The sequence below is a fragment of the Oncorhynchus nerka genome, linkage group LG20 (assembly GCF_034236695.1).
Source record: "Oncorhynchus nerka isolate Pitt River linkage group LG20, Oner_Uvic_2.0, whole genome shotgun sequence".
NCBI classification, from domain to species: domain Eukaryota; kingdom Metazoa; phylum Chordata; class Actinopteri; order Salmoniformes; family Salmonidae; genus Oncorhynchus; species Oncorhynchus nerka.
This window is the reverse complement of record NC_088415.1, coordinates 22,473,376-22,486,382: the sequence shown is the minus strand read 5'-3', so window position 1 is coordinate 22,486,382 and position 13,007 is coordinate 22,473,376. Positions and strand designations below refer to the sequence as shown.

The 13,007-nt window shown below is 46.7% G+C and overlaps 1 protein-coding gene across 1 annotated transcript in view; it reads right to left on the bottom strand.

Moving 5' to 3' along the window:
* Positions 1-13,007, bottom strand: part of LOC115102076 (plexin-D1-like) — a 127,305-nt gene that overhangs the window by 19,137 nt on the left and 95,161 nt on the right. Inside the window, exons 22-27 of the mRNA XM_029621637.2 lie at positions 12,474-12,586; positions 8,815-8,919; positions 7,165-7,295; positions 4,627-4,825; positions 4,265-4,411; positions 3,839-3,995 (exon numbers count right to left, since the gene is read on the bottom strand). Coding sequence (XP_029477497.1) covers positions 3,839-3,995; positions 4,265-4,411; positions 4,627-4,825; positions 7,165-7,295; positions 8,815-8,919; positions 12,474-12,586 — 852 coding nt within the window. The remainder of the gene's footprint in view (positions 1-3,838; positions 3,996-4,264; positions 4,412-4,626; positions 4,826-7,164; positions 7,296-8,814; positions 8,920-12,473; positions 12,587-13,007) is intronic.

Sequence of the window (13,007 nt, the reverse complement as noted above, 5' to 3'; positions counted from 1 at the left end):
CCGCTTCCTGTGTGAGGCAGGGTCGTACTCTGCGGATGTTGTAGAGCATGAACCTACAGGAACGGGCCACCGCCTTGATGTTAGTTGAGAACGACAGGGTGTTGTCCAGGATCACGCCAAGGTTCTTAGCGCTCTGGGAGGAGGACACAATGGAGTTGTCAACCGTGATGGCGAGATCATGGAACGGGCAGTCCTTCCCGGGAGGAAGAGCAGCTCCGTCTTGCCGAGGTTCAGCTTGAGGTGGTGATCCGTCATCCACACTGATACGTCTGCCAGACATGCAGAGATGCGATTCGCCACCTGGTCATCAGAAGGGGAAAGGAGAAGATTAATTGTGTCGTCTGCATAGCAATGATAGGAGAGACCATGTGAGGTTATGACAGAGCCAAGTGACTTGGTGTATAGCGAGAATAGGAGAGGGCCTAGAACAGAGCCCTGGGGACGCCAGTGGTGAGAGCGCGTGGTGAGGAGACAGATTCTCGCCACGCCACCTGGTAGGAGCGACCTGTCAGGTAGGACGCAATCCAAGCGTGGGCCGCGCCGGAGATGCCCAACTCGGAGAGGGTGGAGAGGAGGATCTGATGGTTCACAGTATCGAAGGCAGCCGATAGGTCTAGAAGGATGAGAGCAGAGGAGAGAGAGTTAGCTTTAGCAGTGCGGAGCGCCTCCGTGATACAGAGAAGAGCAGTCTCAGTTGAATGACTAGTCTTGAAACCTGACTGATTTGGATCAAGAAGGTCATTCTGAGAGAGATAGCGGGAGAGCTGGCCAAGGACGGCACGTTCAAGAGTTTTGGAGAGAAAAGAAAGAAGGGATACTGGTCTGTAGTTGTTGACATCGGAGGGATCGAGTGTAGGTTTTTTCAGAAGGGGTGCAACTCTCGCTCTCTTGAAGACGGAAGGGACGTAGCCAGCGGTCAGGGATGAGTTGATGAGCGAGGTGAGGTAAGGGAGAAGGTCTCCGGAAATGGTCTGGAGAAGAGAGGAGGGGATAGGGTCAAGCGGGCAGGTTGTTGGGCGGCCGGCCGTCACAAGACGCGAGATTTCATCTGGAGAGAGAGGGGAGAAAGAGGTTAGAGCACAGGGTAGGGCTTGTGTGAGCAGAACCAGCGGTGTCGTTTGACTTAGCAAACGAGGATCGGATGTCGTCGACCTTCTTTTCAAAATGGTTGACGAAGTCATCTGCAGAGAGGGAGGGGGGAGGAGGATTCAGGAGGGAGGAGAAGGTGACAAAGAGCTTCCTAGGGTTAGAGGCAGATGCTTGGAATTTAGAGTGGTAGAAAGTGGCTTTAGCAGCAGAGACAGAAGAGGAAAATGTAGAGAGGAGGGAGTGAAAGGATGCCAGGTCCGCAGGGAGGCGAGTTTTCCTCCATTTCCGCTCGGCTGCCCGGAGCCCTGTTCTGTGAGCTCGCAATGAGTCGTCGAGCCACGGAGCGGGAGGGGAGGACCGAGCCGGCCTGGAGGATAGGGGACATAGAGAGTCAAAGGATGCAGAAAGGGAGGAGAGGAGGGTTGAGGAGGCAGAATCAGGAGATAGGTTGGAGAAGGTTTGAGCAGAGGGAAGAGATGATAAGATGGAAGAGGAGAGAGTAGCGGGGGAGAGAGAGCGAAGGTTAGGACGGCGCGATACCATCCGAGTAGGGGCAGTGTGGGAAGTGTTGGATGAGAGCGAGAGGGAAAAGGATACAAGGTAGTGGTCGGAGACTTGGAGGGAGTTGCAGTGAGGTTAGTGGAAGAACAGCATCTAGTAAAGATGAGGTCGAGCGTATTGCCTGCCTTGTGAGTAGGGGGAAGGTGAGAGGGTGAGGTCAAAAGAGGAGAGGAGTGGAAAGAAGGAGGCAGAGAGGAATGAGTCAAAGGTAGACGTGGGGAGGTTAAAGTCGCCCAGAACTGTGAGAGGTGAGCCGTCCTCAGGAAAGGAGCTTATCAAGGCATCAAGCTCATTGATGAACTCTCCGAGGGAACCTGGAGGGCGATAAATGATAAGGATGTTAAGCTTGAAAGGGCTGGTAACTGTGACAGCATGGAATTCAAAGGAGGCGATAGACAGATGGGTAAGGGGAGAAAGAGAGAATGACCACTTGGGAGAGATGAGGATCCCGGTGCCACCACCCCGCTGACCAGAAGCTCTCGGGTGTGCGAGAACACGTGGGCGGACGAAGAGAGAGCAGTAGGAGTAGCAGTGTTATCTGTGGGGATCCATGTTTCCGTCAGTGCCAAGAAGTCGAGGGACTGGAGGGAGGCATAGGCTGAGATGAACTCTGCCTTGTTGGCCGCAGATCGGCAGTTCCAGAGGCTACCGGAGACCTGGAACTCCACGTGGGTCGTGCGCGCTGGGACCACCAGATTAGGGTGGCCGCGGCCACGCGGTGTGGAGCGTTTGTATGGTCTGTGCAGAGAGGAGAGAACAGGGATAGACAGACACATAGTTGACAGGCTACAGAAGAGGCTACGCTAATGCAAAGGAGATTGGAATGACAAGTGGACTACACGTCTCGAATGTTCAGAAAGTTAAGCTTACGTAGCAAGAATCTTATTGACTAAAATGATTAAAATGATACAGTACTGCTGAAGTAGGCTAGCTGGCAGTGGCTGCGTTGTTGACTTTGTAGGCTAGCTGGCAGTGGCTGCGTTGTTGGCACTACACTAATCAAGTCGTTCCGTTGAGTGTGATAGTTTCTACAGTGGTGCTATTCGGGGCTAGCTGGCTAGCTAGCAGTGTTGATTACGTTACGTTGCGTTAAAAGAACGACAATAGCTGGCTAGCTAACCTAGAAAATCGCTCTAGACTACACAATTATCTTTGATACAAAGACGGCTATGTAGCTAGCTATGTAGCTAGCTACGATCAAACAAATCAAACCGTTGTACTGTAATGAAATGAAATGAAAATGTGATACTACCTGTGGAGCGAATGCGACCGGGTTGTTGAGTGAGGAAGTTCTATTCGGTAGACGTTGGCTAGCTGTTGGCTAGCTAGCAGTGTCTCCTACGTTAAGGACGACAAATAGCTGGCTAGCTAACCTCGGTAAATTAAGATAATCACTCTAAGACTACACACTCTAAACTACACAATTATCTTGGATACGAAGACAGCAAAGACAACTATGTAGCTAGCTAACACTACACTAATCAAGTCGTTCAGTTGAGTGTAATAGTTTTTACAGTGCTGCTATTCGGAAGACGGTGGACGTTTGCTAGCTGGCTAGCTGGCTAGCTGCTGGGCAGATAGCAGTGTAGACTACGTTAGGACGACGAAATACGATAATTACGCAATTATCTTTGATACAAAGACGGCTATGTAGCTAGCTAAGAAGAAATTGCTAAGATTAGACAAATCAAACCGTTGTACTATAATGAAATGTAATGAAATGTAATGAAAAGTTATACTACCTGCAGACCGAAGCGCTCGGATGCGACCGCTCGCTCCAACCCTCATTGCCCTCACTGTATATCCTATTGTTCATTATCTATACTGTATATCTTATTGTTCATTATCTATACTGTATATCCTATTGTTCATTATCTATACTGTATATCCTATTGTTCATTATCTATACTGTATATCCTATTGTTCATTATCTATACTGTATGCCCTATTGTGTACACATCAGTTTACTTGTTATTGATATTGTACTGCATTGTTGAGGGAGCTATTAGCACACAAGTATTTCACTGCAGCTTTTATACCTGCTGTAAACTGTGTATGTGAGGAATACAATTTCATTTGATTTGATCTTAGTTAAGCTACGAAGTAATACTTGGTCAAATAGCTCCTTTGCATGGCATTACTTCCACAACTGGGGAGTTGAAGGTGAAATGAAAGTGACTTTTCTCACCCAGGTCTACGTCCTCTGCCCGGGGCCACTGGGAGAAGGGCAGGTTCTTATAGAAGGCCTCGAGAATCTTCTCCTTCACCTGACAGATGGTGTCTGTGTTCACAACCTTCACGGCCAGAGAGTCCATACCACATCCCTGGAACGACACGTTGATGTTCTGGACACACAGAGAGAGGGAGGCAGTGAATGTCACAATGTCAACTTCTTTTACTTCAGATGTTTGATTATTCCTGTTGATTGATTAAGCTGGTTCATTATTCCTGTTGAGTGATTAAGCTGGTTCATTATTCCTGTTGAGTGATTAAGCTACACATAGTTGAGATATTGTAAACTCTATCATACGATAGACATATGATATATGCACATAGCAAGAGGTGAACCAATCAGTGGGCAGTATATGACGTGCGTTGTTGTGCGGTGACTGACCTGTGGCTTGGCCTCAACGTTCTCTCTGAGCAGCCACTCCTCGTTCAGTGTGTACCGGGCCTTCCCTGTGATGGCGTCTATAGAACCCTTGTTGATCTGCTGCTTGATGGCACACAGTAGCAGGAAGAAGGGCTCGCCCACTGTCTCCTGCAGAAAACACAGTAACAAGTTGATAACATAACATTAACATTGAGACTGTTTGTCAGTAAAAGGCCCAGACTGTAACCAACTGGACAGGGAATACTCGTGACTGGATACAAAAATGTTTGACGGGAGTCTCGTTCTATTGTCATTACGTTACGTTCTATTGTCTGACTCCTTTTCTTTTCACAACTTCCTCCCTGCCTCCCTCCCTCCCTCACCTTGAGGTAGCTGTACATGCAGATGGACATCCAGTTGGTGAGCATCTTCTCCACCACAGACTCTGTCCGTCGCAGCATCAGCTTGGGGTTCTTGGCGGCCGAGGCATCGATCAGATCCACCAGCAGATCCTTCATAATGCTGGTGTAGTACTCCAGCTTACCATGGAGGGCAATAGTGAGCAGGGATGCCAGGCTACACCTGGGGACACACAGAAAAACATGTGTGTGAGCCCAGAGTAAAGAGACATATACGATTCACACAACATGATTTAGTCCACACACCTGAGAATACATTGAGTTACGTATATGTTCTGAGATGTCCCAGAGGATGAAGGGGGTGAAACAGTAAAGGTAGATGGGAGATTCCCATAACAAAGAACCACTCATTTATTTTTATTTTTAACTAGGCAAGTCAGTTAAGAACAAATGATTTTTTTCAATGACGGCCTAGGAACTGCCTTGTTCAGGGGCAGAACGGCAGATTTTTACATTGTCAGCTCGGGGATTTAATCTAGCAACCTTTCAGTTACTAGTCCGACACTCTAACCACTAGGCTACCTGCCGCCCCATCTAGGAGACCAGGCAGGGGAAACATTAAAGCCACACCACTGTTGTGGTGCTGAGCCTGGAGAGGGAACAGTGAAAGGGTCTGGCCTCCAGAATCAATATGAGGAACCTCCAGAACAACTGTCTATTTTTAGACTGATACACTATATGCTGAGGTGTTGTTTTATGAAGCTGGCAAACAGGCGGCAGGTAGCCTGGCGTGTAGAAGCGTTGGGCCAGTAACCGAAAGGTTGCTGGATTGAATCCCTGATCTGAGAAGGTAAAAATCTGTTGTTCTGCCCCTGAGCAAGGCAGTTGTTCCCCAGGTGCCAATGAAGTGGATGTCAATTAAGGCAGCCCCCCACACTTCTTTGATTCAGAGGGGTTGGGTTAAATGCAGAAGACACAGTTGAATGCATTCAGTTGTACAACTGACTAGGTATCCCCCTTTCCCCATATTGTACACAAACACTTTGAACTGGGAAGAGGTGGATAGACACTCAGGGGCCAGTTTATTAGGTACACCCATCTCGTACCGGTTCAGACCCCCCTTTGCCTCCAGGACAGGCTGAAATATTTTGGGCATGAATAGGCTACTCAATTTGTATCAAGGGATCAAACGTGTGCCAGGAAAACATTCCCTACAACATTACAACACTGCCACCAGCCTGTACCATTGACAGGATGGGGCCATGGACTCACATCAAATCCAATTTTATTAGTCACATGCGCTGAATACAACAGGTGTAGACCTTACAGTGAAATGCTTACTTACTAGTCCATAACCAACAGTACAGTTAAAAAAAATACTGATAAGAATAAGAGAAAAGTAACAAGTAATTAAAGAGCAGCAGTAAAAAAATAACAATATATACAGGAGGGTGCCGGTACAGAGTCAACGTTTAATTGAGGTAGTATGTACATGTAGGTAGAGTTCATTAAAGTGACTATGCATAGATGACAACAGAGAGTGGCAGTGGTGTGGAGAGGGGAAGGGATTGCAAATGGTCTCTGCCACCAGCATGACACAACAGGAACCGGGATTTGTTGGACCAGGCAATGTTTTTCCACTCCTCCATTGTCCAGGTTTGGTGATCGCGTGCCCACTGGAGCTGCTTCTTCATGTATATAGTTGATAGGAGTGGAACCCAGTGTTGTCATCTGCTGCAATAGCCCATCCGTGACAAGAACCGGCGAGTTGTACGTTCCGAGATGCCATTCTGCACACCAGTTATTTACCTGTTTGTGGCCCGCCTGTTAGCTTGCACCATTCTCCTTCGACCTCTCATCAACAAGCTGTTTTCTCCCACGGGACTGCCGCTGACTGGACGGGTTTTGTTTGTCATTCTAGGTAAACCCTAAACACGGTTGTGCGTGAAAAGCCTAGGAGGCTGGCCATTTCTGACATACTGGAACTGTTGCGCCTGGCACTGGCGATCATACCACGCTCAAAGTCACTCGTTTTGCCCATCCTAACATTCACTCAAACAGTAACTGAATGCCTCGACGCCTGCTTTACATAGTAAGCCATGACCACATGACTCACTGTCTTTAGGAGCAAACCATTTTCGTGAACAGGGTGGTGTACCTACTAAACTGGCCACTATTTTATTTTACCTTTATTTAACTAGGCAAGTCAGTTAAGAAACAAATCCTATTTTCAATGACGGCCTAGGAACAGTGGGTTAACTGCCTTGTTCAGAGGCAGAACGACAGATTTTTACCTTGTCAGTTCAGGGATTTCTAACCACTAGGCTACCTGCCGCCCAAGTGTATAGGATAATCAGTCGTCACCCTTTTCCTAAACCTAATCCTCTTAACCTGCTACATGAATTATCCTAACCTGCTGCATATGTTCTACTAACATGCTACAAAATTCAAATATGACAAAAGCTGCATCCTTTCTAGTCAAAACCATAATCAGTTGTATAGTAGTCAGTCACGGTACTTTGGGTTTGAAGTACAAATTGTTGTCATGGTGTTCATGGTTACCTGTCGCGTATTGCAAAGTCCTTCTGTTGCTCCAGTGCATGAACAAAGGTAACCAGGAAGTGCTTGTTGTTGAGAAGAGTTGAGAAGAGAGTGATTCCCTCCTCCATGTTAGGCTTGGCTGTGTTAGAGGGCTGGAGAGAGAGAGAGAGAGAGAGAGAGAGAGAGAGAGAGAGAGAGAGAGAGAGAGAGAGAGAGAGAGAGACAGAGACAGAGACAGAGACAGTTGGACAGAGACAGAGACAGTTGGACAGGATAGAGAAAAGAGAGAGTTATGTGTATTGAACCAATCAGGGCCCAGTTTACTAAAAGCATTTTAAGGCTAAGTCATCATTCGTTAGAAATTTTGTAGGCGCATCGTTACATCTCCAAGCTGTTTCTCAAAACCCTCGTTATTAATGTTGCCCTTGAAAACCCTCATAATCTAACACCTGCCACTCGAACAGCTAAGTACATCGATAGATGCTTTTTTGCCCTACCACGGCACTTTATACACAGAAGATTTCCGCTAAACATAAAATCACATTGTTTATCCGCCTCTTTGGAACTTCAGAACAAAGTTGATTAAAACAATTGATTAAAACAGCAGCGTTGCCTTTCTTTCGATCCGATCAGTATCAACACATGCCTCAACAACGCACTTAGCGAACGTTATCTCTGCATGGTGTTTTGGGAAACGTATGTTACATTTTTGTCAGTTGCAGGAAAGATGCATCGTTAAAACACGGGGAAACCGGGCGCTGTTCAATCAGACTCCTCGCTAATCCAAATCCACCTCATACCAGAGTATGACCACTAAAACTCATTATCGCCCCAGGTGCTTTCTAGTACTGTCTTCTAAACACTCCTAGCCTAGTTAATGCGGATGTATCCTGTCTAACGGTGCACCTAAGCAGTGCTCTGATGAAGTCTTCCCTCTGGACTGCAGCCATATGCTCCTGTTTCCACAGTGACAGAAGGAGAGCAGGGCTGTCCATTAAGATAAATGGCCGCCTGTGAGATTTGGACGCCGTGACCTGGAAAACACTAGTGAGGATCTGAAACCCTTTTTCACCTCTAGACAGGCTCCCCTGGCTGTCGACCCAAAACCATGCATTGTTGCAATAGTAGAGCTCACACACACACACACACACACACACACACACACACACACACACACACACACACACACACACACACACACACACACGTCAGAATGGTTATGGTAGAATGAGTGCTGTGCCATCATCATCATGGAGACGGTGGGAAGTGTGTCAACAACCTGCCAGTGTTTGGGTGGGCTGGGATAGTGTTTGACAACGTAAAAACTCTCTGAATCATAAGGACTGGCAGCTGGTGAATGGGCATTAGAATGCAATGCATACACACGTCTGCACAGTTAGACACATACACGCATGCACGCACACACTCACCCATGCACACACACACACTCATACACACACTCATTAAGGCACGCACGCAAGCACATACACATGGTTGTGCTTTCCTTCTACAGTTACTCCTAATCAACAGCCTCACCGTGGAGACTTAATCATCTTCAGTGTGACCCAGTTGTGAATCAAAGGAACGAGGAAGTAGAGGAACAGAATGGAGGCGCTCCAGGCAGAGGAGAGCAGAATGGATATGGAACACTTCAGGGGGTTAACTCTATACCTGCCAGTCTTGCAGAAGGGGGTGTGTCTCAGGGAGGGCTCGTGGACCGAGGGCGTCGTTCTCATAGACGGGCTGGACCAGACTCCTCTCATAGTCCGAACACATCTGAGGTAAACATACAGAGAGACAGAGCCATTACATCGCAAAACATATTTAGAGACAAACAGAGAAAGGGCCGGACACATCGACCATTGCTCTCAGGGTCAGAGCCAACAGAGTCAAATAATTAAACGAGCTGTCCCACGCACACATACACAGACTCAGCAAGGTGTGTGTGTGCATGTGTGTGTTTCAGTGTGTGTCAATGGGACAGAGGGTTGAGACTGTGGTTTGCCCTTGTCTTGTGGCAGTTAGAACAGTATTGTGTTGCTGTATGTTTTTGGTCTCTGTAAACCTGTGGAGACAGTAACCTACTGAGGTAACGACGCAAGTGTTTATCCTGCATCAGTGTATGTGTGAGTGTGTGTGTGTGTGTGTGTGTGTGTGTGTGTGTGTGTGTGTGTGTGTGTGACTAGTGAAGTAACAACATAAGTTACTATGTTCCATCATAGCAGCTTTTCACCAGCTCTTTCCTTCACATCTAAAAAACACACTGTCCACCTCGACAAACTTATGCAGTTCTATCTGTGAACAAGTGTGTGTGCATACAATAGACTGTGTGGGTGTTTGCAAGAGTCTGTGCTGATACTGTATGTGCATTGCTGTGTTTGAATACGGATGGTTGTACTAAAGAATGTGCATGCGAACGAAAGTGTGTGGGTGGGTTCACAAGTGTGTGCCAGTGTGTGTGTAGCTCTGTGTAGGGTATGTTTTTTTTGTGCGAGTGCCCAGCATTGTTCCTTGTCCTTGAAACCTCCAACTAGCTCTCACACTCTCACATCAGAATTAGACGTTCATCCATGTTTCTCAAAAGTCCAATTTCTAAGTTGTTACAAATGTCAAATTACACATTTCGAAGAGTTTAAGGTTAGGTTTAGCCATTAACTCCTCCAAAAGTTAAGGCATCAATGCTGAATGCTTAAGGTAAGGGTTAAAGTTGGATTTGAACTTGATTTGAACTTGCAACCTTTGGAATCAGAGGCAGGTGCTTATGCTCATTCGCCATCGCCACCCACAACACCCTAGCAAAACCTAAATCCACTTGAAGGTAACAGTGCTCACTGTTGCCCCTAGTGGCTGGTCTCCACTTCAACTCCCGACATCCTCAGACATGGATGAACGCCGAATACGGACTTGTATCACGGGTGACCTGGCTGGAAACGTCATGCTTGTGGCTGGAAATGTCATGCTTGTGGTTTGAAACGTCATGCTTGTGGCTGGAAACGTCATGCTTGTGGTTTGAAACGTCATGCTTGTGGCTGGAAACGTCTTGCTTGTGGCTGGAAACGTCATGCTTGTGGTTTGAAACGTCATGCTTGTGGCTGGAAACGTCATGCTTGTGGCTGGAAACGTCATGCTTGTGGTTGGAAACGTCATGCTTGTGGCTGGAAACGTCATGCTTGTGGTTGGAAACGTCTTGCTTGTGGCTGGAAACGTCATGCTTGTGGCTGGAAACGTCATGTTTGTGGTTGGAAACGTCTTGCTTGTGGTTGGAAACGTCATGCTTGTGGTTGGAAACGTCTTGCTTGTGGCTGGAAACGTCTTGCTTGTGGTTGGAAACGTCTTGCTTGTGGCTGGAAACGTCTTGCTTGTGGTTGGAAACGTCTTGCTTGTGGCTGGAAACGTCATGCTTGTGGCTGGAAACGTCTTGCTTGTGGCTGGAAACGTCATGCTTGTGGCTGGAAACGTCTTGCTTGTGGCTGGAAACGTCTTGCTTGTGGCTGGAAACGTCATGCTTGTGGCTGGAAACGTCATGCTTGTGGCTGGAAACGTCATGCTTGTGGCTGGAAATGTCATGCTTGTGGCTGGAAACGTCTTGCTTGTGGTTTGAAACGTCATGCTTGTGGTTTGAAACGTCATGCTTGTGGTTTGAAACGTCATGCTTGTGGCTGGAAACGTCATGCTTGTGGCTGGAAACGTCATGCTTGTGGTTTGAAACGTCATGCTTGTGGCTGGAAACGTCATGCTTGTGGTTTGAAACGTCATGCTTGTGGTTTGAAACGTCATGCTTGTGGTTTGAAACGTCATGCTTGTGGTTTGAAACGTCATGCTTGTGGTTTGAAACGTCATGCTTGTGGTTTGAAACGTCATGCTTGTGGTTTGAAACTTCATGCCTGTGGTTTGAAACGTCATGCTTGTGGTTTGAAACTTCATGCTTGTGGTTTGAAACGTCATGCTTGTGGTTTGAAACGTCATGCTTGTGGTTGGAAACGTCATGCTTGTGGTTGGAAACGTCATGCTTGTGGTTTGAAACGTTATGCTTGTGGTTGGAAACTTCATGCCCGTTGTTTGAATACAAAACACACTGTTATGTCTGTCTGTATCTCTGTCTGTCTGTGGAAACACACAGAGGCATAGACAGAACATCTACACCTGTCCAACAGGATGGATCAGAGAGGAGAATATTTTTACCTCTAACAAATATATGTTCTTCTTAAGGGACTTAAACCACACCATGGTTGTCAAGTTTTGGGACGGTAATAACTTGGATACATGAAGACCTTTTCAATGTAAACTGTAAAAAAATATTCTGATGGAAAATCTCTCTCTAATGGTTGTAGTAAGGTGATACCCACCTTGGGGGAAGAAGAGGTGTGCATGTGTGATTAACTGACTCACCTTGGGGAAGAAGAGGTGTGTGTGTGTGATTAACTGACTCGACCTTGGGGGAAGAAGAGGTGTGTGTGTGTGTGTGATTAACTGACTCACCTTGGGGGAAGAAGAGGTGTGTGTGTGTGTGTGTGTGTGTGTGTGTGTGTGTGTGTGTGTGTGGGATTAACTGACTCACCTGGGGGAAGAAGAGGTGTGTGTGTGTGTGTGTGTGTGTGTGTGTGTGTGTGTGTGTGTGTGTGTGTGTGTGTGATTAACTGACTCACCTTGGGGGAAGAAGAGGTGTGTGTGTGTGAGATTAACTGACTCACCTTGGGAGAAGAAGAGGTGTGTGTGTGTGATTAACTGACTCACCCTGGGGAAGAAGAGGTGTGTGTGTGTGTGATTAACTGACTCACCTTGGGGAAAAAGAGGTGTGTGTGTGTGTGTGTGATTAACTGACTCACCCTGGGGAAGAAGAGGTGTGTGTGTGTGTGTGATTAACTGACTCACCTTGGAGAAAAAGAGATGTGTGTGTGTGTGATTAACTGACTCACCTTGGGGAAGAAGAGGTGTGTGTGTGATTAACTGACTCACCTTGGGGAAAAAGAGGTGTGTGTTTGATTAACTGACTCACCTTGGGGAAGAAGAGGTGTGTGTGTGATTAACTGACTCACCTTGGGGAAAAAGAGGTGTGTGTGTGATTAACTGACTCACCTTGGGGAAAAAGAGGTGTGTGTGTGTGTGTGATTAACTGACTCACCTTGGGGGAAGAAGAGGTGTGTGTGTGATTAACTGACTCACCTTGGGGGAAGAAGAGGTGTGTGTGTGTGATTAACTGACTCACCTTGGGGAAGAAGAGGTGTGTGTGTGATTAACTGACTCACCTTGGGGAAAAATAGGTGTGTGTGTGTGTGATTAACTGACTCACCTTGGGGAAGAAGAGGTGTGTGTGTGATTAACTGACTCACCTTGGGGAAGAAGGTGCGTGTGACAAACTGTTTGTACTCCAGGAAGGGGATTCCCTGGCTGCGGTTCAGCTCCTTGGTCAGGTCTGTCATGTCTGTCTGTAGCTCTGCAAAGCCTGGAAGGACACCAGAGGGTCACAGGACATTAAGTTACATACAGTTTAGAACACGTAAGACAACTCTCAGTCTCATCCCAGAACACAGGCCCAAAACGATGTATAAATGGTTTCGAGAGCGCCACTTTCTGCTCCATAGACGTTGCTAAGTGATAATTAACGCTTCCGTGTTGTGCTGTTTATTTGTGATCGTTTTCTAAAACTGATGTCCATTGAAAGCAGATATGCAATTTGTTAACACTACAACACAGTAAAGACTTAGATACAGTGCCTTGCAAAAGTATTCATCCCCTTTGGCCTTTTTCTTATTTTGTTGCATTACAACCTGTAATTTAAATGTATTTTTATTTGGATTTCATGTAATGGACATACACCAAATAGTCAAAATTGGTGAAATGAAATAAAACAATTACAATAAATT